At 44.3% G+C, this 22,848-nt stretch overlaps 1 protein-coding gene across 1 annotated transcript in view; it reads right to left on the bottom strand.

Moving 5' to 3' along the window:
* LOC112117183 (endonuclease/exonuclease/phosphatase family domain-containing protein 1) overlaps positions 1-21,832 on the bottom strand; it is an 88,157-nt gene extending 66,325 nt beyond the window's left edge. Inside the window, exon 1 of the mRNA XM_024215084.2 lies at positions 20,941-21,832. Coding sequence (XP_024070852.1) covers positions 20,941-21,800 — 860 coding nt within the window. The 5' untranslated portion in view covers positions 21,801-21,832. The remainder of the gene's footprint in view (positions 1-20,940) is intronic.
* Positions 21,833-22,848: the final 1,016 nt, after the last annotated feature.

The raw sequence follows: 22,848 nt of genomic DNA, 5'->3' as shown, positions 1-22,848 counted from the left end.
TGTGTGTGTGTGTGTGTGTGTGTGTGTGTGTGTGTGTGTGTGTGTGTATTTACAGATGGAATAGGGGAAACGCAGACAAAAATTTTGTTTTAAACAGGAGAAGGGGGAATCTATGATGTGATTCAGCCGGGCCCATGGTAAGGTGGAAAGACTGAGATACCCTAGAAGGCTCAAGTTATTCTCCTTCCAAAGGTCTCATTTGCCACAAAGAAGCTCATACTGCACATCACAATGGAACATGAGCAGCAAACATCACATTACCATTTCAACCAGCACTTGGTGAAATTCCCCAGCAGGTGGTGGCTGCAGGTTAGGCAGGACTGTGTGAACCAACCTGTCCTGGAGAAGAGATCTACAAGAAATGACCTATGTGTAATGCTGTGGATACTGAGAGGAGCAGATGGTAATGATCTCTATACCTTCTGTGAAGAGTGATTCCAGCTGCTGTAAGATTAGATATAAGATCAGACCCACTGAGCTAAAAACAGAGGCCAACATTTTCAAAAGTGACCAGTGATTTGGGGCCCTCAACTTGAGATACATTAAGGGGGCCTGATTTTCAAAATGTCACTTTTGAAAATGCTGGCTAGAGGCCTCAGTAAAGGGAAACTTAAGCTGCAGCACATCTTGAAGTCAAGACATTTTTAGAAAGGTTTACATTAAAAACATATAGGACCATATTGTGCCTGTGCAGCCCGTACACACGTGTGCGCACACACAGCCCTCTCTCTGGATTTAGGTGGAAGCTGCATGTGCCCACACAAGGACAAAACTTGACCCATACACTGGAATGTTTACATTCATACAGATAATAACCACTGTCTCTTATGTTGGAGAAGTTACCACCACTTGACAGTAATTTGAAATGTTTCACACCAGCAGGCAATAGTTTTCCATAACAAACCTCAACTCCGGTTTATAGATCAGACTCTCTATACTTCTACTGGCAGAGAGGAGTCACAATTTACACACCTATTTAAAACCACATGCTCTTTCTTGGGGGAGAAAGGACCAGAGAAAAGCAGCCATAATTTGCTGCCAGGGAGCTGCAAAGGCTGCCCGAGAGATGCTCTGAATCTGGGTGTCCTCCATGTGTTGCTTACAGGCCCCTGAGCAAGGGTTACAGGCACTAGGGAAGACTGAGGCTGGACTGACATACCTTTGCTGAAACATTTCCCACTGTTCTGATCTCATCAAAAAACTTATTCAGCCTTCTTCGAAGAATTGTGTGATTCCACCCCACGAGAGAGGTGACAGCTTGAGGCCTGAGACCTGAGAGGGTACACTTGAACAGACCAGGAGGGGTCAGATAGGGCTACCATATGTCCGGATTTCCCCGGACATGTCCGGCTTTTCGGTCTATAAATAGCCATCCGGGGGGGGAATTTTTAAAAAACTAAAAATGTCCGGGATTTCCCCCCGGTCGGCTATTTATAGACAGAAAAGCGGCGGCCAAGCGCTGCTGGGCACCCAAAGCCCCTTCCCGGCTCCCCCCATCCCCTGCAGCCTTACAACGCTGTCCGGCCCCGAAGCTGTCTTCCCCCTCCTCCCCTCCCCTGAACGCTCCGCCCCCCTGCTCCTCCCCCTCCCCTGCTTCCCGCGAATCAGATCTTCGCGGGAAGTCTGAAAAGAAGCAGGGGCAAGCGGGAGGCAGCAGCAGCTAAGCTGGGGTGGGGTTGACGCGAGGAGGAGAGCTCCGGGGAGGCGCGGCCCTGGCCGAGCGGCGCCCGGCGGCCCCAGCGGCTCCGGCCCAGCTCAGGCCCCAGCGGCTCTGGCCCCAGGGTGGCGACCCCGGTTCCGGCCGAGCACCCCCGGCCCGGCTCGGGCCCCAGCAGCGCCGGCCCTGGTTCCGGCCGAGCACCTCCGGCCCGGCCCCAAGCCCCGTAACCCCAGCCGAAGTGCAGCCCGATTCCTAGGCTCTTTAAAGCCGGCCCTGGTCAGGGGACAGGGAGGGGGGTTGGATGGGTCGGGAGTTTGGGGGGGGGGGCTGTCAGGGGGGCAGGGGTGTGGAGAGGGGTTGGGACAGTCAGGGACAGGGAGCAGGGGGGGGTTAGATGGGTCTGGGGTTCTGGGGGGGGGCAGGGGTGTGGAGAGGGGTCGAGGCAGGCAGGTAACAGAGGGGGTTGGATGGGTCAGGAGTTCTGGGGGTCCTGTCAGGGGGTGGGGAGCAGTTGGATAGGGCATGGGAGTCCTCGGGGGTCTGTCTGGGGGCAGGGGTGTGAATATGGGGTGGGGGTGTGGATAAGGGTCGAGGCAGTCAGGGGACAGGTAGGGTCGTAGGGGGTTCTCAGGAGGGGCCAGTCAAGAAGCAGGGCAGCTTAGATAGGTGGTGGGGTCCTACGGGGCAGTTAGTGGCAGGGGTCCCAGGAGGGGGCAGTCAGGGGACAAGGAGTGGGGGAGGGGGTTGGGGGTTCTGAGGGGGGCAATCAAGAAGTGGGAAGGAGTGGATGGGGCAGGGCAGGGGCAGGGCTAGAGCGGGGCTCCTCCCCCCCAGTGTCCTCTTTTTTGCTTGTGGAAATATGGTAACCCTAGGTCAGAGGATCAGTTAGCCCAGTAACTGTGACAGTTCAATCCACCTCCCATTGAAGTCAAAGACTCCCAGTGAATTCCATGGGGGGCTTAGAGATGGACTCACACTGCAAAGTTCATATCTGGACTTTCCCAAAGTTCAGAGGAGTTCATATCTACCACTTCTGTGAGTCAATTTCCCTTTGATTTATGCAGTACAAGTGTGAGTGTGTATATTATGCAGCCACTCGAGTTCAATTTTGTTTTTTTAATTGGTGTGGCTATTTTTAGGCTATGCAGACGTAGAAATTTAAGATCCATTGTTTTGTTTTTGGAGTGACCCGATACAAACACCTTCAGTTTAAACAACAAAAAGAAAAGAAAATAGAATTTGAACCTCCTTTTGACAAAACGAAATGTAAATGAGTCAGGCCACAATGGGGACTAATATTTTGTTTCAAAAGAAAATTGTAATACTGTGTTTTAAAGGTGGCTATTGCTTGTGTATTGTAACTTCCATATAGACACACATGATTTCATAAAGATTTTTACTACCAACTGCACACTGAGGAAACTATCTAAATACATATTTACACTGTGAACTGATGATTCTGTTTAGTCCCTGAACTCGTATTTGGTTAAATAAACTTCCTCTTCTCTAAAGGTTCTTTGGACTGAAGCAGCCAAAAATAAAATAATTTTGTGTTGCCGATGGCAGAGAGATCCCTTTGAAACATACTGAAAATAGGTTAGAGTTGTCTTTCAGTACAACAGACGAATATTTCACCTCCCTGTTTATAGTTCTAATCCCACCACAGGATTCCAACCAACAGGTGTTCCACCTTACGCCTTCCCACAGCATCAAATCAGCCCACACAATTCAAAGTCTCAGTTCTTGCTCTCAACAAACCACAGTGTGAACTAGCATATTTTTGAGGGTTGCGGGGGGGAGAGGGGAGGGGAAGCACAAGGATTTTTTTAAAAATTATTTGTACTATTTGACAGTACCAGTATATCAGTTTGGATTGATTAGGATACTGGTATTTCCGTTTGGATTGATTAGGATACTGATACCATGTGTAGAGGTATGGGATAAGTGCACTATTAACCACTGGAATAGCAAAAAATAAATAAATGTATTTAGCCAAAATCATCCTACAGTCACTGTTAAAACCACGGGTATGCCTGATACACTTTTCTTTAGATGTCTTGGGCTGGCAAATATAAAGATTTTAAAGGTTACTTAGATGCTATTTCAGCATTTTTCTGTGCTTCCACAGTGCATATTTTCATACCTATGTTATAGCCTTAAGACAATGTTACTGCAGAAAAAAATATGCAGAAGCTTTTCTGTTCAAAATACTAAGAGTTTTAAGCCAAACGGTGTGTCTCTCTCTCTCTCTCTCTCTCTCTCTCTCTTAAGGTTCTCTGCCTTGCATGAATTCACACTCTGTTCTACACTTTTGTTTCACTCAGGAGAAGATGAAAATAAAGTACAACTATTTTGTAAGCTCTGTACTGTACTGATATCCATTCTGCAGAATTTATTAACAGCAAACCTCAGTATTGTACAGCTGATCTTTTAGTACTGGTATAAACACCCTTTAATTCAGTGGTGTTACAATAGGGATGCATTTGGCCCTATTTGTTTTTAAATAAAGGAAACCAGATAAGTTGTTCTAAGTCAGCAGTTACTGCATATACCACAGCAAGCCACTTCAAGTTCAGCAGAAACTCACTAATCCCTCCATGAACCAACGCTTGCAGAGGTCATTGACCGGCAATTACTGTGGGTAATGCTGGAACAGACCCAACAAGGGAAGGAGAGAGATTGCGTCTGTGTATTCTGCAACCGCAGGCATGTGATGTATAGACAAGCCAGAAGGAAAAGGAAAAGTAAACTGTAAACACCTCAGAGTCAGCAGCATCGCAATAAATATATTAAAACAATAATCAACTAAATTGTAGCTTGAATACACTCAAGGCTTGGGGTTCTTTTGGTAACCATGGGAGGGATTAGTATTATTTTTGTGTAAGTCTGCAATTAGGTAGCAAAGAAGCAAGGGATTTATAAAAGCACAAACTTGCTACCACCTACCACATCACACAGCAAAACCCTCATTTATCAACTAGTGATTCATTAACCCATTAAATTAATGTGTTGACTCTTTGGATTGTATTTCATTTTATGTTTTACAATGGGAAATCCATTTTGTTAGATGATTTTTTGTCTATTGTTCAGTTCCACCTAGTTAAATTAAAACTAGGGCTGTCAATTAATTGTAGTTAACTCACGTGATTAACTCAAAAAAATTAATCGAGATAAAAAAATTAATCACGATTAATCACACTGTTAAATAGAATACCAGTTGAAATTTAAATATTTTCAGATATTTTTCTACATTTTCAATATTGATTTTAATTACAACACATAATACAAAGTGTACAGTGTTCACTTTATATTATTTTTATTACAAAAATTTGCACTGCAAAAATAATAAACAAAAGAAATAGTATTTTTCAATTCACTTCATATAAGCACTGAAGTGCAATCTCTTTATCATGAAAGTGTAACTTACAAATGCAGATTTTTTTTTTGGTTACATAACTGCACTCAAAAATAAAACAGTGTAAAACTTTAGAGCCTACAAGTCCACTCAGTCCTACTTCTAATTCTGCCAAGCGCTAAGATAAACAAGTTTGTTTACATTAATGGGAGATACTGCTGCCTGCTTCTTATTTACAATGTCACCTGAAAGTGAGAACAGGCGGTCGCATGGCACTTTTGTAGCCGGTGTTGCAAGGTATTTACATGCCAGATATGCTAACCATTCGTATGCCCCTTCATGCTTCGCCCACCATTCCAGAGGACGTTTCCATGCTGATGATGCTTGTTAAAAAAATAATGCGTCAATTAAATTTGTGACTATACTCCTTAGGGGAGAATTGTATGTCTCCTGCTCTGTTTTACCCGCATTCTGCATATATTTCATGTTATAGCAGTCATGGATGATGACCCAGCACATGTTTGCTTTAAGAACACTTTCACAGCAGATTCGACAAAACACAAAAAAGGTACCGATGTGAAATTTCTAAAAATAGCTACAGCACTAGACCCAAGGTTTAAGAATCTGAAGTGCAGTTCAAAATCTGAGAGGGATGAGGTGTGGAACATGCTTTTAGAAGTCTTAAAAGAGCAACACTCTGATGTGGAAACTACAGAACTCAAACCACCAAAAAAGAAAATTAATCTTCTGCTGGTGGCATCCGACTCAGATGATGAAAATGAACATGCGTCAGTCTGCACTGCTTTGGACCATTATCAAGCAGAACCCATCTTAAGCATAGAAGCATGTCCTCTGGAATGGTGGTTGAAGCATGAATATCTTGCAACGCCAGCAACAGCAGTACCATGCAAATGCTTGTTCTCACTTTCAGGTGACATTGTAAACAAGAAGCAGGCAGCATTATCTCCTGCAAATTGTAACCAACTTTGTTTGCCTGAGCGATTGGCTGACCAAGAAGTAGGACTGAGTGGACTTGTAGGCGCTAAAGTTTTACATTGTTTTATTTTTAATGCATTTTTTGTACATAATTCTACATTTGTAAGTTCAACTTTCATGATAAAGAGATTTCACTACAGTACTTGTATGAGGTGAATTGAAAAAATGCAATTTTTTTGGTTTTTTACAGTGCAAATATTTGTAATAAAAAATAAATATAAAGTGAGCACTGTACACTTTGTATTCTGTGCTGTAATTGAAATTAATATATTTGAAAATGTAGTAAACATCCAAAAATATTTAAAATAAATGGTATTCTATTGTTGTTTAAAAAAATTAATCTGGATTAATCACGCTGTTAATCGCTTGACAGCCCTAATTAAAACAAATCAAATAAAACAAAGCCAACATTCAGATGAGAGTTGGCAGTTCCTGCAGAATAGAGCATTTCCTTTACCTACCTCCCTTCACAAGAAACTCCAACCACAACCTGTTCATGGAAAGTTGTTAGACAAATATCGTGGCTGGATTTGAAAAGGAGCTAGATAACTATCTAACTGACAACCAAAATGTGTGCACAAGGAAAAGAAGATCTCATGGCCTGTCATTCCCATCTCTATTCCTTCTCCCCATCTTTATACTCATGAGCCTAAACCACTATCTCCTCCACTGGCAGCTTTGTCTTGAAGACCTTCCCTTAGCAACAGCAGGAAGAAAATGTCATTGAACTTCTTTTCGAGTGATGAAATCACCACCCAAAAGAGAGACATGGCAGAATGCACAGCAATGGAATCACTGTCACACACAGAGTAAGGACAGGCAACCCGGGCAGTTTGACCATGAAAAAGTAGGGGTTTTAAACCGGAAAAAAATATCAGAAATTTCCAGAGCAAAAATCTCCAAATAGTAGGTCAAATCAGGTGGGAATACTGGGATTATTGCACTTGAGATTGATGTTTGATCTTAAATGAGAAATTGTTGCATTTCTAATGTTAATTAACTATAACATTCCATTAATATTGTTTTCAATATAAGGCAGTACGTTTACGAATGGTAATCGTTAGTTCTGTTTTTTTTCTGAGAATATAATTAAGACTTTCTGGGCAGTTTCATGTCTATGGATCGCCACAGAGGCACATTAAGGATGCAAACATTTTCCAGGCAATATTCTTTTCTTACTACAGGGTCCCACTGCCTTCAGTGGAAGTGCTTATGTGCATAAAGTTAATCACATGCACAAGTGTCATCAGGATTAGGGCCCATGGACTGAGAACAACAATCCAACAATGGACCCTGACTGGGACTTTAAAACAAACAAACAAAAAACAAACCCCAAACCTCCCAGCTTTAAGAATATAAATGTGATCCCTGAAAGCTAACTTTTGGTTGTTGTTGATTGTACAAATATTTTAAACTGCTTAGTTAGAAAATAAACAACTTTAAAGTTAAATGGACACATTCTATGTGCTACAGAATGAAACAAAACATTAAAGCAGATTCTAAACAGAAATCATATTTTCCACCACAACTGTGTGTTCAATTTACAGTCGTCATGCTGCTAACTCCACGCCCAAAGTGTTCTCAAGACGTTACATGGTGTTCCATAACTCACTGTTCATCTCCAAAGCCTGAGACTGAAGCGAAGGTGGGGAAAGTCAAGAATTAACTTGAGTAACATTATGGCTCTGATCCTGAAAACACAATCACATATGCTTAATTTTACTCATGAGAAACTCAATGAGTTCTATGGGTCACCCTGCATGCCTAAAGTTGGCAATAGCTAACCTCCAAAATACATAAGTCTTCAAATGAAGAACCTACTACGAGTCCTACCTTTGCCACCCTCATAATACACTATAAAATTAGTCTCAAACACTAAAAATTATCATAGTGTTTACTGTAGCATATTATAACAAGGGTACTATGTCTCCCTGGGTGAGCTAACACAGGCATTGCAATGGAAAACCTGGATAGGATAAAAACAGTGCAATTAAAAATGTATACACACATTTCACTCTTGTCATAGATCTTTCCAATTCACTCTGGCCATCTGGCCAAATCTTGCCGTCTTTATTCAGGCAGGAAGGGCTAGTTCCACTGACTTCAACAGGAATTATGACTAAATAAGGATTGGAGGATTTGGGCCATAATGACAAAGACATGCTAGTAGCAAGCGGAATCTAAATCCAAACAATGAGAGAAGGGGGAAGCCACATATGTAAAAATATTCTCTTAAATGTCCCATTTTTTTCTTGACCAAAGAGTAGATGGTAACTTCATATCAGGTTGGAACTCAACTGGAAAGAGGATATTCTGCTCTATCCCAGACTAATTGATTTTAGACACAGCCTCATATAACTCTAGATATTTAACTCCCATGTCATTAATACCTGGCCTTTTCTTATAGCAAGCTCCCTCCCCTCTCTTCCTGGGCAAAAGGCTTTTGCTTTTGGAAGACTTCTAATTGCTCTTGTTAAACCAAAAGTGTAAACTATTCATTCCTATAGCTGTCCTATTATCTTCCAAAGCTTCAAAAAGTGCCCTGGAGCACTGGGAATTCTTCTTACAGGAAACCATCTGCACAAATAGACCCAGTATACTCTTTGATATAGTCTTGTGGCCCTAAGGTTCATGAGAGGCAAAGATTATAGTCTCTTGGAATCTGTTCACCTTCCAGAGGCATGCCTTGTGAAACATCAGGGAGTAATTTGCTGATCAAAGAGTGTAGTTTTACGGCAAGTCGGTTATAAATTTGCTACATGTCCATTGCTGGAATCTGCTAGGCTTTGCAGAAATCACTCATCTCTAGTTTACCAAGATGCATACAGTATATAAAGCCAGTGAATCCAATTACATGAAAAAATGCATCTATTAATAACCTGGAGAGAGTGAAACTGACTAGATTCTATGTTGTCAAATGCACAAAGTACAGAAGCTGGAAAAATAAAGAAGTATTTTTCTCTCTAATCTTTTTCAGCTCTAGAAGATACCATCAGAGATACTTCGTTTTGCAGTTCTCAAACTGTGGATTTGTGTCTCCAAAAGTGAAACTATTTGAGCAGCAGATTCCAGAAGTCTTGAGGTCTTTCTGAGTGTAGCCTTCATTGATTTGAGATCTACCATACCATTCTCTCACTAGAAGGGAAAACCTATAATGGCAGCAGACCATAAGAGAGACCCAGTTTGGGAATAAGAACCATTCAAGAAATATATGTTGGCTGATAATGTTTTAAAGAAAGTCAAACCAGTGAACTGGTGGAAGTCACTTAAGCACTTGGATTTAGAAACTGTTGAAGTGATAATCTCACTTTTAACAGCACTAACTTATTCTGCTTGTGTAGAAAGAATATTTTCTGCCTTTGGACTAATTCATTCCAAATTGAGAAATCATTTGGGACCTGAAAAAGCAGGAAAGCTTGTTTTTCTTTTCCAGATTACGAACAAACAGGAAAATGAAGGTGAAGATGACTGGGTTAGCTGCAGAAGCCAATATTTTGAGTTTCTCATGTTGACCTGGCTGACATAGTCGATTTTAATTATTGTGGGGTTTTTTTTTTAAATATTTCATTTAACTATTTTAGTTAAAAACAATTTTAACAAAAACAAACCTGGTTTTAAAAAACTTGAATGTTGCACTAAATTCAAAAATTCATATGCTTGTTTTGTTAAAATATTATGTTTGCTGTTGAAGAAAATAATCCAGAATACATAAAGTTGTTGTTTTAATTAAATACAACAATTTAAATGTCTGTCTGGTGATGTTCTCTTCCTAATACAGCATGGCAAGAAAATTGTCCAGATATTAATGATTAACCTGTTGAATTGGAGATATTTATGAAGTCATTGGTAGGTGAACTATCTGTTTCAATTTCCTTGGGTAAATGAAATAACCAAACAATCATTCATTTTTTGATATAGCTGTAAAACCAATCTGAAAAGTTTTCAAAATAAATCAGCTTAAAAATGTATAGTGTGTACCTTCTAAAAATGAAACCTACATCTCTGAGTTGTGAAGAATATGTATTAAGGTTATTGTGACGGGTTGGATCACAGAAACCCCCTTGGGAGCTGCCACCTGATGTGCCAAGACTACCCCTGCTTCTGTTTTCCCTGCCAGCTCAGGACCCCAGCACCCTGTCTTGCTGAGCGAGACACTCCAGTCTGGCTCCAACACAGACCCAGGGTCTGAATCACTTGTCCCAAAGCTGCAAGTTTACCCAAAAACAGCTCACAGGAGTGTGCTTGTCTTTAGCACTCAGATGCCCAACTCCCAATGGGGTCTAAACCCAGATAAATCCGTTTTACCCTGCATAAAGCTTATGCAGGGCAAACTCATAAGTTGTTCGCCCTCTGTAACACAGATAGAGAGATATGCACAGCTGTTTGCTCCCCCAGGTATTAATACATACTCTGAGTAAATTATTAAATAAAAAGTGATTTTATTAAATACAGACAGTAGGATTTAAGTGGTTCCAAGTAGTAACAGACAGAACAAAGTAACAAGCAAAATAAAATAAAATGCGCAAATCTATGCCTAATCAAACTAAATACAGATAATCTCACCCTCAGAGATGCTTCAGTAAGTTTTTCTCAGACTGGACACCTTCCAGGCCTGGGCACGATTCTTTCCCCTGGTACAGCTCTTGTTCCAGCTTAGGTGTTAGCTAGGGGCTTCTCCATGATGGCTCCTCTCTCTCTCTGTTCTCTTCCACCCCTTTATATATCTTTTGCATAAGGCGGGAACTCTTTGTCCCTCTGGGTTTTCACCCCCCCTCACTGGAAAAGCACCAGGTTAAAGATTTTTACCTTTTTCTTTAATTAAAAGCCTTCTTTTTTAAGAACCAGATTGATTTCTCCTTGTTTTAAGATCCAAGGGGGTTTGGATCTGTATTCACCAGGAGTTGGTGAAAGGAGGGTGGGAGGAAGGAGGAGGGATGGTTAATTTCTCCTTGTTTTAAGATCCAAGGGGGTTTGGATCTGTGTTCACCAGGGAATTGGTGAAAGGTTTCTCAAGGCTTCCCAGGGAGGGAATTCTTGTGATGGTGGCAGCGGACCAAAGCTAAGCTGGTAGATAAGCTTAGAAGTTTTTATGCAGGCCCCTACATTTGTACCCTAAGGTTCAAAGTGGGGATACAGCCTTGACATGGTTAAAAGGTTAAAGATGGATTCCAGTTCAGGTGACATGATCACATGTCACTGCAAGACTTCATTACTCACTTGCCAGCACACACATATACAGGAAGACTCACAGGTAAACACAGTCATCTGCAGACAATGGTCCTTGTTAATGGGAGTCATCAAGATTCCAAACCATCATTAATGGCCCACACTTTACATAATTACAATAGGCCCTCAGAGTTATGTTTTATATTTCTAGTTTTAGATACAAGAGTGGTACATTTCTACAACTAGGATGATCACACTCAGTAGATTATGAGCTTTGTAATGATACCTTACAAGAGACCTTTTGCATGGAGCATATCCCAATTACCTTACATTCACTTATGTTTTTATAAAACCATATAGACTGCACAACGTCACAGTTATAACAACCAACAAGAATGCACTAATATGTAGAAATCCATGATTAAATCGAGCCTTTCTAACTAGTGATTTAAATCAAGATTTAAATCCATTTGTTTTAATCAAATCCACCCTGATCCAGAGTGCATTTACATCAACTATGCAAACTTCTATTTGCCTGGGATCAGTAAAATGACACTTGTTATTTTCCCCTCATCATATTAAAAATGCTCCTTTTTACCTAGGAGTTATTGTGCCTCCGCTGTTAAATTTCCATGGCAATCTTGCAAAGCTAATTCACAGTTCATGAAAAATAATTCATTTATAAATTGAATGTAGAAGAGCCACAGTAACAAAAACACTAACCCAGGAACCTATCCTTGAAACAAAGCCCATTGCCAACTCTGTCCACATATCTATTCAGGGGATACCATCATAGGACCTAATCACATCAGCCACACTATCAGAGGCTCGCTCACCTGCACATCTACCAATATGATATATGCCATCATGTGCCAGCAATGTCCCTCTGCCATGTACATTGGCCAAACTGGACAGACTCTATGTAAAAAAATAAATGGACACAAATCAGACGTCAAGAATTATAACATTCAAAAACCAGTTGAAGAACACTTCAATCTCCCTGGCCACTCGATTACAGACCTAAAAGTCGCAATATTACAACAACAAAAACTTCAAAAACAGTCTCCAACGAGAGACTGCGGAATTGGAATTAATTTGCAAACTGGACACCATTAAATTAGGCTTGAATAAAGACTGGGAGTGGATGGACCATTACACAAAGTAAAACTATTTCCCCATGCTTATTTTCCCCCCCCCTACAGTTCCTCATATCTCCTTGTCAATTGCTGGAAATGGGCCATTTTCATTACCACTACAAACAGTTCTTTTTCTCTCCTGCTGATAAAAGCTCATCTTAACTGATCACTCTCCTTATAGTGTGCATGGTAACAAGCATTGTTTCATGTTCTCTGTGTGTATATATCTTCCTACTGTATTTTCCACTACATGCATCCGATGAAGTGGGCTGTAGCCCACGAAAACTTATGCTCAAATCATTTGTTAGTCTCTAAGATGCCACAAGTACTCCTGTTCTTTTTGCGGATACAGACTAACATGGCTGCTACTCTGAAACCAGTAAAAACAACGCTTTTCTTTCTTAAATTGGTCTTGAAGCTTAGGAAGGCAGGACTTGCTAAAATATTACAAGAGGAATCCCATTTTATTCTTTCACACCTTACACTTCATTATTTTGGTCAAATTATTTGGGCCATGCTTCTTTCCTGCTCTTTTATTGCAATGTAGTTATTCTTGGCTGTGATCCACCATATTCTTAGCATGAAGAAGAAAAATAGAAAGGTAAAGACACACCTTGTTACTCAGCCGGGTCAACAACTGTTTTAGCAACAAAACAAAAATAACCAACACAAGCACATGGTGTTTGATGGGGCTTTGAAAGATACCTGTTTGCTAACCAGCTAGTTCCTGTTATTACTACTATCAGAAAACTTACAAAGGACTTAAGAAAAATTTATTTGAACCCTTCAGGCGCATGAACTCCCCTCTCATCTTTCCATCTTTTTGGGGGGATGAGGGAGAATGGAAAGGGAATGCAAACTGTCAGGCTTTTCCTTCAACCTCCTCCCACAGCTCTCCCTGCAAAAGAATTCAAAGAGTAATAAAACAATTGTCTCTCATATAATTACACTGCCTCCCATACCTGTTAGACAAGGTGTGTGTGGGAAAAAAAAAAAAAAAAAAACAATGAAGAGAACAGCCCCCCCCACCCCAAAAAAAATTGTTCCCAGCTTTTCACATACAGTAAAACCATGTTACAAGTTGTTCCACCAGGAAGACGGATTAAGAGTCTGGGAGAGCTGCATGTTTGTTTTCTAAAAAAGAAAGAAGTGACAAACTCTGGTGCTTCTGAAGTCTGGTCTAACTGAAGAGATTCCGTAGTTGTACACATTTCTGTGATTATACAACTTGAGATAATGTTGGTTATATATTATAGGACTAATAAGAGCTGACAGTTCCAAAAGATTGATTAAAGTGAGGGATCAAAGCAGACGATCAAACATAGTAATCTGAGATCCAAGTAGACTTCTTCCATCTGAATCAGACATATGCTCCATGGGATTTGAGCCTCAGTCTTGGCACTTTTTTCCTGTTTTTGAGAGTACAAGATTTGGCTTTCAAACCCTGTGTCATCTTAAATTTGCCTAATTACAAAGTATAGCCAAAAAAAAGGCCCTTTCAGGGTCACTACTCAGTATTTTGAAGCACAAATGTTCACTTGGAACATTTAGTTTAAAAGACGCTGTTTCCTAAACTAAAAGATTACCAGTGAACCCTCAAGTGAGTGGTTAAATGAGAGGATGCAGTACCAATATATTCTCTGTATCAACACAAATTATACACGCACATACTTAAATCACACTTCTTGATGCAACTGCAAATTGTACACTCTTTGCACATAATAAAGGGGTTGAAAAAGTGGTATGCACCAAGGAGCAAATCTAGGGTTACCATTCGTCCGGATTCTGCCGGACATGTCCGGCTTTTTTGAGTTAAAAATAGCGTCCAGGGGAAATTTGTAAATGTCCGGATTTCCCCCCCCATGCAGAGCGCACCCGGCTGACAGGGCAGCCGGCCGGATCGTGCCACTCACACGGGGTGCTGACAGCCAGAGCCCCTCCTCCACTTCCCCCTCCTCTCCCCTGCAACTTGAGACCACTCCCCTCCTCTCTCTCCCTCCCTCCCTGTCCCTGCATTCGCAGATCGCCGGCCGGCCGTTCGCCTCGGGCCTCCGGCAGTCTGGAGCTCCTCTCCCTGCTCCCCCCTCCCCTGCTGCCCAGCGAGCCGCTCCACAGCACTCTGTTCTGAGCGGCACGGTAAGGGGGCCAGGGGGTCGGAGAAGGGGCAGGGAGGTTCTGGAGGGGGCAGTCAAGAGACAGGAAACAGGGTTGGATGGGTCGGGAGTTCGGGGGGGGGCTGTCTGGGGGTTGGGGGTGTAAGGTTTTGGGCAGTCAGGGTACAGGTAGGGGGTAGGGTCCTCGGGGACCAGTTAGGGTGGGGGGGAAGGTCTCAGGAGGGGGCAGTCAGGGGACAAGGAACAGGGAGGCTTAGGTAGAGGGTGGGGTTCTGGAGGGCAGTTAGGAGCAGGGGTCCCAGGAGGGGGCAGTCAGGGGACAGGGAGCAGAGGGATTTAGATGGGTCGGGAGTTCTGCGGGGGGGCTGTCAGGGGGTGGGGAGTGGTTGGATGGGGCGTGGGAGTCCCTGGTGTCTGTCTGGAGGTGGGGGTGTGGATAAGGGTTGGGGCAGTCAGGGGACAGGTAGGGGATAGGATCCTAGGGGGCCAGTTAGGATGGGGGAAAGGTCTCAGGAGGGGGCAGTCAGGGTACAAGAAGCAGGGAGGCTTAGGTAGGGGGTGAGCCCTGGGGGGCAGTTAGGGGCAGGGGTCCCAGGAGGGGGCAGTCAGGGGACAAAGAGTGGGGGGGGGAGGGTTGGGAGTTCTGAGGGGGGCGGGAAGTGGGAGGGAGTGGAAGGGGCAGGGGCGGTGCTAGGGCAGGACAGGGGCGGGGCTAGGGCGGGCTCCTCCCATCCTCTTTTTTGATTGTTGAAATATGGTAACCCTAAGCAAATCTTAAGCCCAGTGCATGCCCGAGTAGCAGGGCCACTCTACTGGGAAGACTGTGGGGTGGAAAATGGAAGGAACTCTCTCCCCTCCTAATCCAGGCCATGAAGCAACCCTGATGCAGCTCTCCAGCTGTTCTGCAAAGACTACTGAAGCCCAATGGCTGAAGTAGGCTCTATATGGTCCATTTTGAGGCACCTACCTTCCAAGAGAGAGGATGGGAGGAGCCATGAAGTGGTGTCCTTCTACAGTCCCTCACCTTCCCCAGCCTACCCAGGCTCAACTCGAACCACTCCTGGCATGTTCACAGATAGGGGGTGCCTGTGAAGCTGTGCTGTGCATCACACAGGGATTTGTGTGGCCTGCTGGAGACTGTCCTGATCCCCTAGTGATATGTCCACATTTCTGAAGGAGGGTGTGGATTTGGACCTAATGTGAGCATGTACTGGCCCAGGAGTACTCAACATACCGCCTGGGAGCCAAATACAGCCTACAAATCTTAAGGATGGATTGTGCTTTTAAAGCACAGCCAGGCAGAGGGGGGTCATGTTGCATTGGAAGGCCCAGGAGACATATTGGCTGATCCAGAACTGAAGTCAAGAGAACTACACATCTGTAAGTAAAGAAAGTCAAGATCTGGCCCACAAGCAATCAGCAGCATACAATAAATACTGAGTTATCAAATGCATCACTGAAATACAAGATTCACCACACTACTGTATCATGATTTTGCAGTAAACCTCAGATCACTCACTGACCACCTAGAATTTACTGTCACCAGAGTACAGCCAGTGAGGGCTAACAAGAAGGACCCTTCCATTGCAGAGGCTCCAGTGCAACACTGCATTCTCATGGACAGTATACTGACTTGATGCATACTTGTTCTGAAGTACTTCAGAACTGTTCAGCACACCCTGCAATGCCACTAAACCACACAAACGCAACATCGATGCTAAACTGAAGCTATGCTATTTAACGATTGTTGTCAAAGCCAGGGCCGTACCAGTGGGGATAACATTTTTTTCCTTATAATAACCATACAGAATACCCTCTCGACTCACCAACCAACATGTCCATTAACTATCTTATTACCTCTCAAAACCAAATTCTGCTACTTTAAATCTTTCAGAGGGGATACAAACTGCTCTAGGGCAGTGGTTCTCAACCTTTTTTCATTTGTGGACCCCTAAAAAATGTCAGATGGAGGTGCGGACCCCGTTGGAAATCTATTGTCTCTATATACAGTTGAATTCTGTTCAGTCAGTTTTCAGTCCAATTTAGGGTGACCAGATAGCAAGTGTGAAAAATCGGGATGGGGGTGAGGGGTAATAGGCACCTATATAACAAAAAGCACCGAATATCGGGACTGTCCCTATAAAAACAGGACATCTGGTCACCCTAGTCCAAGTCTTTCGTGGACCCCTTAGATATGGTCCACGAACCCTGGACCACAGGTTGAGAACCATGCTCTAAAGTGCCTGCATTTACACTGGGGGACTAAGGGCAGCTAGGGGGGTGGAGATCTGCATTTTGATACAAATAAATCCTGGATTTGTGAACTAGGTCTGCAGAAATGTTACAAATTGGTTAACTTCACTATACATTTGATACTTTAATCCAATTACACTACATGTTCTCCAGAACATCAACCATGGTAATCTCTTCTAAAATTACTGAACTCTCTCTAGTCCTGGGAATGAAAATATCTGCTTCTCAATTTCTGCATGCAATGCTAACAATGGATCCCTTTCATATATGTAACAAAGTGTTTGCGGGGGGTGGAGGGGGGGGTGTTACTGTGCTTCCTTGTTTTTGTATCACAGTAATGGATTTTAAAATAATTTACTGGTAACAGATCATGCATATGGACTTTGTGCAGCTGATGCTAGAGCAATCAAAGTGCATTCCTTTTGCGGCTATCCTTAAAGAACCTTAGCACCTCTGGACCTGAGTTTGATATTTTTTTCTCATTCTTAAAGAGATTACTCTCTAGTTTAATGAGGAGTTTGACCCTTTCTTGCTCTTTCTGTAACCAAAAGGACACAGTACTCCCTCTCCCTGTATTACCATTCTTCATATATAGATTATGCACGGCCTGAATGGTATTTATATTAACAAGGGGGGACCTTCACCCTCTGTCCTCACCTGTTAGGACATCCAGTTGCCCTACACAGGTAGCAAGAAGATACAGACAGTAATTTGGCCAGGGTTGACAGTTACTGAAAGAAGCTGTTAACAGAACTGTGTGATGGCTTGTGTAAAACAATCCGGCAGTCTCAAAGCTACTTCCAGTGGGCTGGTCATCAGAAAAACAGCACCACAGCCAGAGGCAGCCTTAGAAAAGAGGGCTTGATTCCCCACTGCCCTGCACTTTGTGCAGATCTTTACACCTATGCAAAGTGAGTGTAATCCTAACTTAGCAGTGTTTCATACCATTGCACAGCACAGATGTAGAGGACTGTACATGGTGCCAAGCAGTGTAGGACCAGGCCCTCAATAAGCATGAGCAGTTCTGTGGGTGCACAGAGTATTCCAGCCCCTTAGACAATATACTGTAACAAGGAAGTGTGTACAAAATGTTCATTTATCTTAATATAGCTGTGCAGAAAATACATTAGCAACCTGTCATTCACAGCATGCATGCATTCCTGCAAGCTAAGTGATAAGGCTAAACAGACTGCCTAATCCACTGGACAACAGGTGGAATCAATGCTTGGAAATGTAAGTGACAAATGTGATCTGCTCACTTTACATTCTGAGCTACTTAAACATTCACCTTTGTGCCTCATTGATGCCATTGGACTCAACAAGTGCTGATAAGCCCTCTGTGTTGTATTCATGACTGAGCAAGCAAGAGTTGAATTTCCACAGCTGATTATTATCGGAAGATAATCTAACTGGGCAAGGATTAGTCTGCTGGGCACTTAATCACTTTCCAACAAGTACATGACTGGAGACAGGAATTTAAACCTTTCCACTAATACATACAGCAGGGCCTGATGCTGAGCTCAATGAAGTCAATTTTACAGCAGCATAACTCCACTGACTTCAATAGCACTAGTATGAGTAAGAGGAGATTCTTTCCCACTTGCTTCTCAAGTGCTGAATGAGCCTATTGCTAGCATTTCCCACCCCCCCTTTTTGTTAACCCACATTTACTTCAGTTTCCTGGGAAATGTAGGCTTAGCTATACACTCTAGTCTTTCTCACTTCCTTCCAGACTCTCATTATCCATGCATGTGCTCCTGATTAGAAACCATTCAGACCATACTCTCAGAGAGTAAGTGTGTGTGTGCATGGTTTTGAGTGCATGTTCAACGTAAATGCCTAAACTAGTCTACAAAATGTAAAACTAAAAATTACATTAGCAATAGGCTCAATCAACATTTTGGGGAACATGTTTTCAAAGATAGTCATCTAAATCATATTCATAAAGTGAGTACATATTTTGGCAGGTTTCAGAGTAGCAGCCGTGTTAGTCTGTATCCGCAAGGAGTGGGCTGTAGCCCACGAAAGCTTATGCTCTAATAAATTTGTTAGTCTCTAAGGTGCCACAAGTACTCCTGTTCTTTTTACATATTTTGGGGTATTTGTACAAGTAACTATGTGTGCAAAATATACAAGTATGCATATAATTCTCTGTTCTGCATGCATAATTACATGTGCACATTTTGCAAATGCAACTGAATTGCCTGTTTTTAAAAATTTGTGCCTTGATTTTCAGAGTTTGCCAAGCACTCACAACTCCCTCTGAATTCACCACTGACTCTTTGAGCTAGCTCAATGCACAGAAGTTGAGGGCACTCAACACATCACAAGATTAGGTCCTATGTAAATCAAATCACTTTCCTTTCAGTACTGGAATTTAATCATCCTGAAATTAGTGAGAATTACTTAGTTGCATTTGTTTGTTTCCTCAGCCATTTGTGTTCCCTCTGGATTTCCTTTTGTCCTATTTAGTGAGGTTTTCTGATATCCCTTACTTTTCCACACTATTCCTGGCTGCTTCCGACTTACAGGTGAAAAAAATCACTCTCCAGTGGAGTTGGAAATGATTGACTGCCATGCTCAGCTAGTAATGGTGATGATTTTTTTTAATATAACCAGAAAATAAATTAAGATCACTTATGCTCTCCTCCGACTAAAAAGACTGGCTGGTAATTTCAGTTTGTAACAGGAGATTGACCATGGTCACGGGAAAGCACAGGAAATATGAAATAGCAGAGTGGTCCAGGAATACTAACCCCAGACCAAAAGTGTTAGGCTGAAATGAGCAGCAGGACATCCAAACACTCAGAGGTTTATATCATTTCATCACCCTATAGCTTTCTTGCTATCAAACCATAGCATGCCTGTAGGAAATAAGTTTCCTGTGTCAAAACACTTGGCTCACCAATGATACGTTGCAATGCAGGAACATTGCAGCACAGCCTGGTCAGCACACTTCTCCTGCCTATTGCCATGGTTTTATTTTTTTTTAAACAAAACAAGAACCACAACATAGTGTGACAAAACATACTGTATTTCTAGCTAGCCTGACTTCTGCAATCACATAAACAATTACCATTATTCAACTTGACAGTATAGTTTTGGGGAAAAAAATAGTGCTAGTAATACTGCAATAGATAATGGCTTGTCAGCACTTCCACCCCCAAAATATCCCATTTTCAGAGGTTTGAGAGTCGTCCAAACAAATCTGTTTCAGGTTAAAACTTGCAAAGGAGCAAAGTTTGGTTTCACAACATTGGACAACAAAATCAGATCAGCTGTTTTTTTAATTGTGGAAGGAGGGGGGAGAGAAAAGTTGTTTTCAGAGTTCTTTTGCAGTTGTATGATGGGAAAATGGCTTCAATTTAAAACAGAGAGTTTAGCAAGCAACTATTTATCATAGAAATGTATATAGATCCCCATCATCCAAGCACAAGTTTGTGTTACGTTAATGAAACAGTTACAAAATATGGCACAACCTCTTACTCATAAAGAACAGAAGAACTATTTCATGACATTACTAAAGGTCAGTCCAATCTTTGACCAGACAAACAGGTCTTGAACTGTGCCCTTAAGCTCACTAAAACCATGGTTTGGCAGACTGCCTGAGACAGCAGGTTCCAGAGGCATTACTCTCCCCTCTGAAGGCTCCTACCAGTTATAGGGCATTCAGCACCAGACAGACAAAAAGAGATGTAAGCAGATTGCAACCACCTTTACCATGACAATGTCCCAGAACATTTACACCTTGAATCGCACCTGTGAGTAAATAACTACTGCACATCACAGAGCAATGGTGGGTGCCCATAATGGCTTGCTACATGGTACCAGATGAACTGCAGCATTCTACACTGGCTAAAGATCCCACGCATTTCTGAATGTGCTCTAGATTCATTTGGTAAGGGTTGGAAGGTTGGACTATAGGCCTAGGTAGTTAAATTAAAAATATAATCTGTTATACATTCACACAAAACTTGCTAAAGAAATTTAGATGCCTGAGCTTGTATTGCCATGACAGAGGGAAACAGAGAGTATGCCCATTTGATCTTTCCATAATACACATTCCCAAATTATACACTAACCCACTAGGTCCAAAGCATTGAGGGACCACCATCACCACCTCCTAGTTAAGGATGAGCCAAGAAAAATGGGGGTAGTACATAAAACTTTGTGAAGTATTAATGAGGATCAAAGTACACAGCTTTTTGGAAACATAAGGCACCAAACGCCAAGTAACACAATTTCATTTGAGCAGTTTACCTGTTCTCCAGCAGTGTCATGCACACAACCTCTCGCACGCCAGGGTTGTTGGCTTTTTCCACAGAGCAGCTTTGCAGATTCCAGGTAGCCACCCTCAGCACAGGCTTGCCATCTCTCACCCCGCCAAACATCTCCACCGAGGGGCGAGTGGATATAATCTGGGTCGGGCCCCCAGGTGGGAAATCCAAGTCCTCGCTTTGGAGGCTCAGAGAGGTGGGGCTGGGGTGAGGATTGACGTTGAAGCTGAGTCCCCCGTTGGTATTGGTGGAAGGGGGCCGTGACCTCTCGGTGAAAATCTGGTGCCTGATTTTGTCCAGGAAGGAGGAGTTGATGCAGTCCATCTTCACCAGGTCCTCGATGCTTCTGAAGGGCCCGTGCTCCTTGCGGTAGTCCACGATGCCGTGGGCTATCTTCTCCGTGACGCCGCGGATGCTCATGAGCTGGGCCGGCGTGGCCGTGTTGATGTTGAGCCTGGCGGCGGCCAGGTGGTGCTGCGCCTCGGGGTTGGGGTCCTTCCTCAGGGAGCTGGGCGAGTGCTGCGCCGAGCTGCCCTTGCTGCTCACGCAGATCTCGAACTTGACCTGCTCCAGCCGGGCGGCCCCGACCCCGCTCACCAGCGCCAGGTCCTCCACTTTCTTGAAGCCCCCGATGTACTCCCGGTACTCCACGATGCTCTGGGCCACGGTGCGGGTGATGCCGGGCAGGGTCATCAGCTCCTCCTCCGTGGCGCTGTTGATGTTCAGCCGCTCCTGGTTGACCAGGATGTGGCTGAAGTTGCACGCCGCGCTGAACTTGCGGCTGTGGCAGAGGTCCGAGGGGTCCCGGGGGATGGAGCGGTGACAGCCCAGGTTGCCCCCCATGGCCGGCGGCGCGATTCGATCCTAGCCCGCGGTGCGGGGGGGCAGCTCTCCTGCCTGCTGCGCGAGCGGGGCGAGCTGCGGGTTCAAGGCAGCGCGCGGCGCCCCTCAGACTGCGACGCTGGGAGCGGACTTGTGCCACTGCCCCGGCTAGTGGGAGCTCTCCCGGCCCAGCCCCGCATCGCCCAGGGGGAGGGGCCTGCAGCCGCTCGGCTCCAGACTAGCGAACTTGGCAGCGGGGCGAGGGTTCAAAGCTGAGGGGAAGTTAAAAATATCCCCGCCCCTTCGCCGCTCCACACACGCCAGCCGGCAACCTGCCCCTGACCAGCCGCTCTGCCCGCCCGCCGGGCTGCAGCGTGGCCCCGGCCTGGAGCCAGAGAGCGAGCGAGCGAGAGCCGGGCAGACACGGACAGCGTCCGTAGCCAGCAGCCGAGCCGCTGGGGGTACCCCCCCCCCGCCTCCTTCTCCTTCCTCTTCGCGGAGTTTCTTCCCCGCCCCGGGCTGCTTGTTGACTGCGCAGAGCGAGGCGGGGGAAGGAGCCTCCTCTGCTGCCCCCGCCGGGACTTATCCAGCCCCGCATACAACTCGCTCCCTCCCCTCGCGTCCCAACTCTCCCTCCCCGCCCCGGTCACCGCAGAGCAAAGGCCGGTGCGCCTGGCTCTCCCCGCTGCTGACTTCAGGCTCACACGCCCACCAGCCCCTTGCAACGGCGCTGCTGGCCCCGCACCGCCTCTGCCCCTTCGCTTTCCTCCGGGGTTGGCACCAGCGCTTCCCTCCCTCCGCAGGGGAGGAGGCGCCAGCTGCCTTGGCCTCCTCCTGGGCTGGTCACATGGGCTCCCTGCCTCCCATGCAGAGCCCAACCTGCGGCCGCAGCAGCCTTGACGGGAGTGACAGGTAGCTGAGCTGGAGGGGTGGCTAATGAGCGCTTCCCTTCCCTGCTTGGCGTGCCCTTTGGATACTGCGGTCTTCAGGTGGTGTTAGGATCAGGGCCGGCTCTAGGCACCAGCAAAACAAGCTGGTGCTTGGGGCGGCACATTTTTAGGGGCGGCAT

This window comes from Terrapene carolina, unplaced genomic scaffold, assembly GCF_002925995.2.
Source record: "Terrapene carolina triunguis isolate 2854851 unplaced genomic scaffold, T_m_triunguis-2.0 Scaffold33715, whole genome shotgun sequence".
Lineage (NCBI taxonomy): Eukaryota > Metazoa > Chordata > Testudines > Emydidae > Terrapene > Terrapene triunguis.
This window is presented reverse-complemented; position numbering and strand designations above follow the sequence as displayed.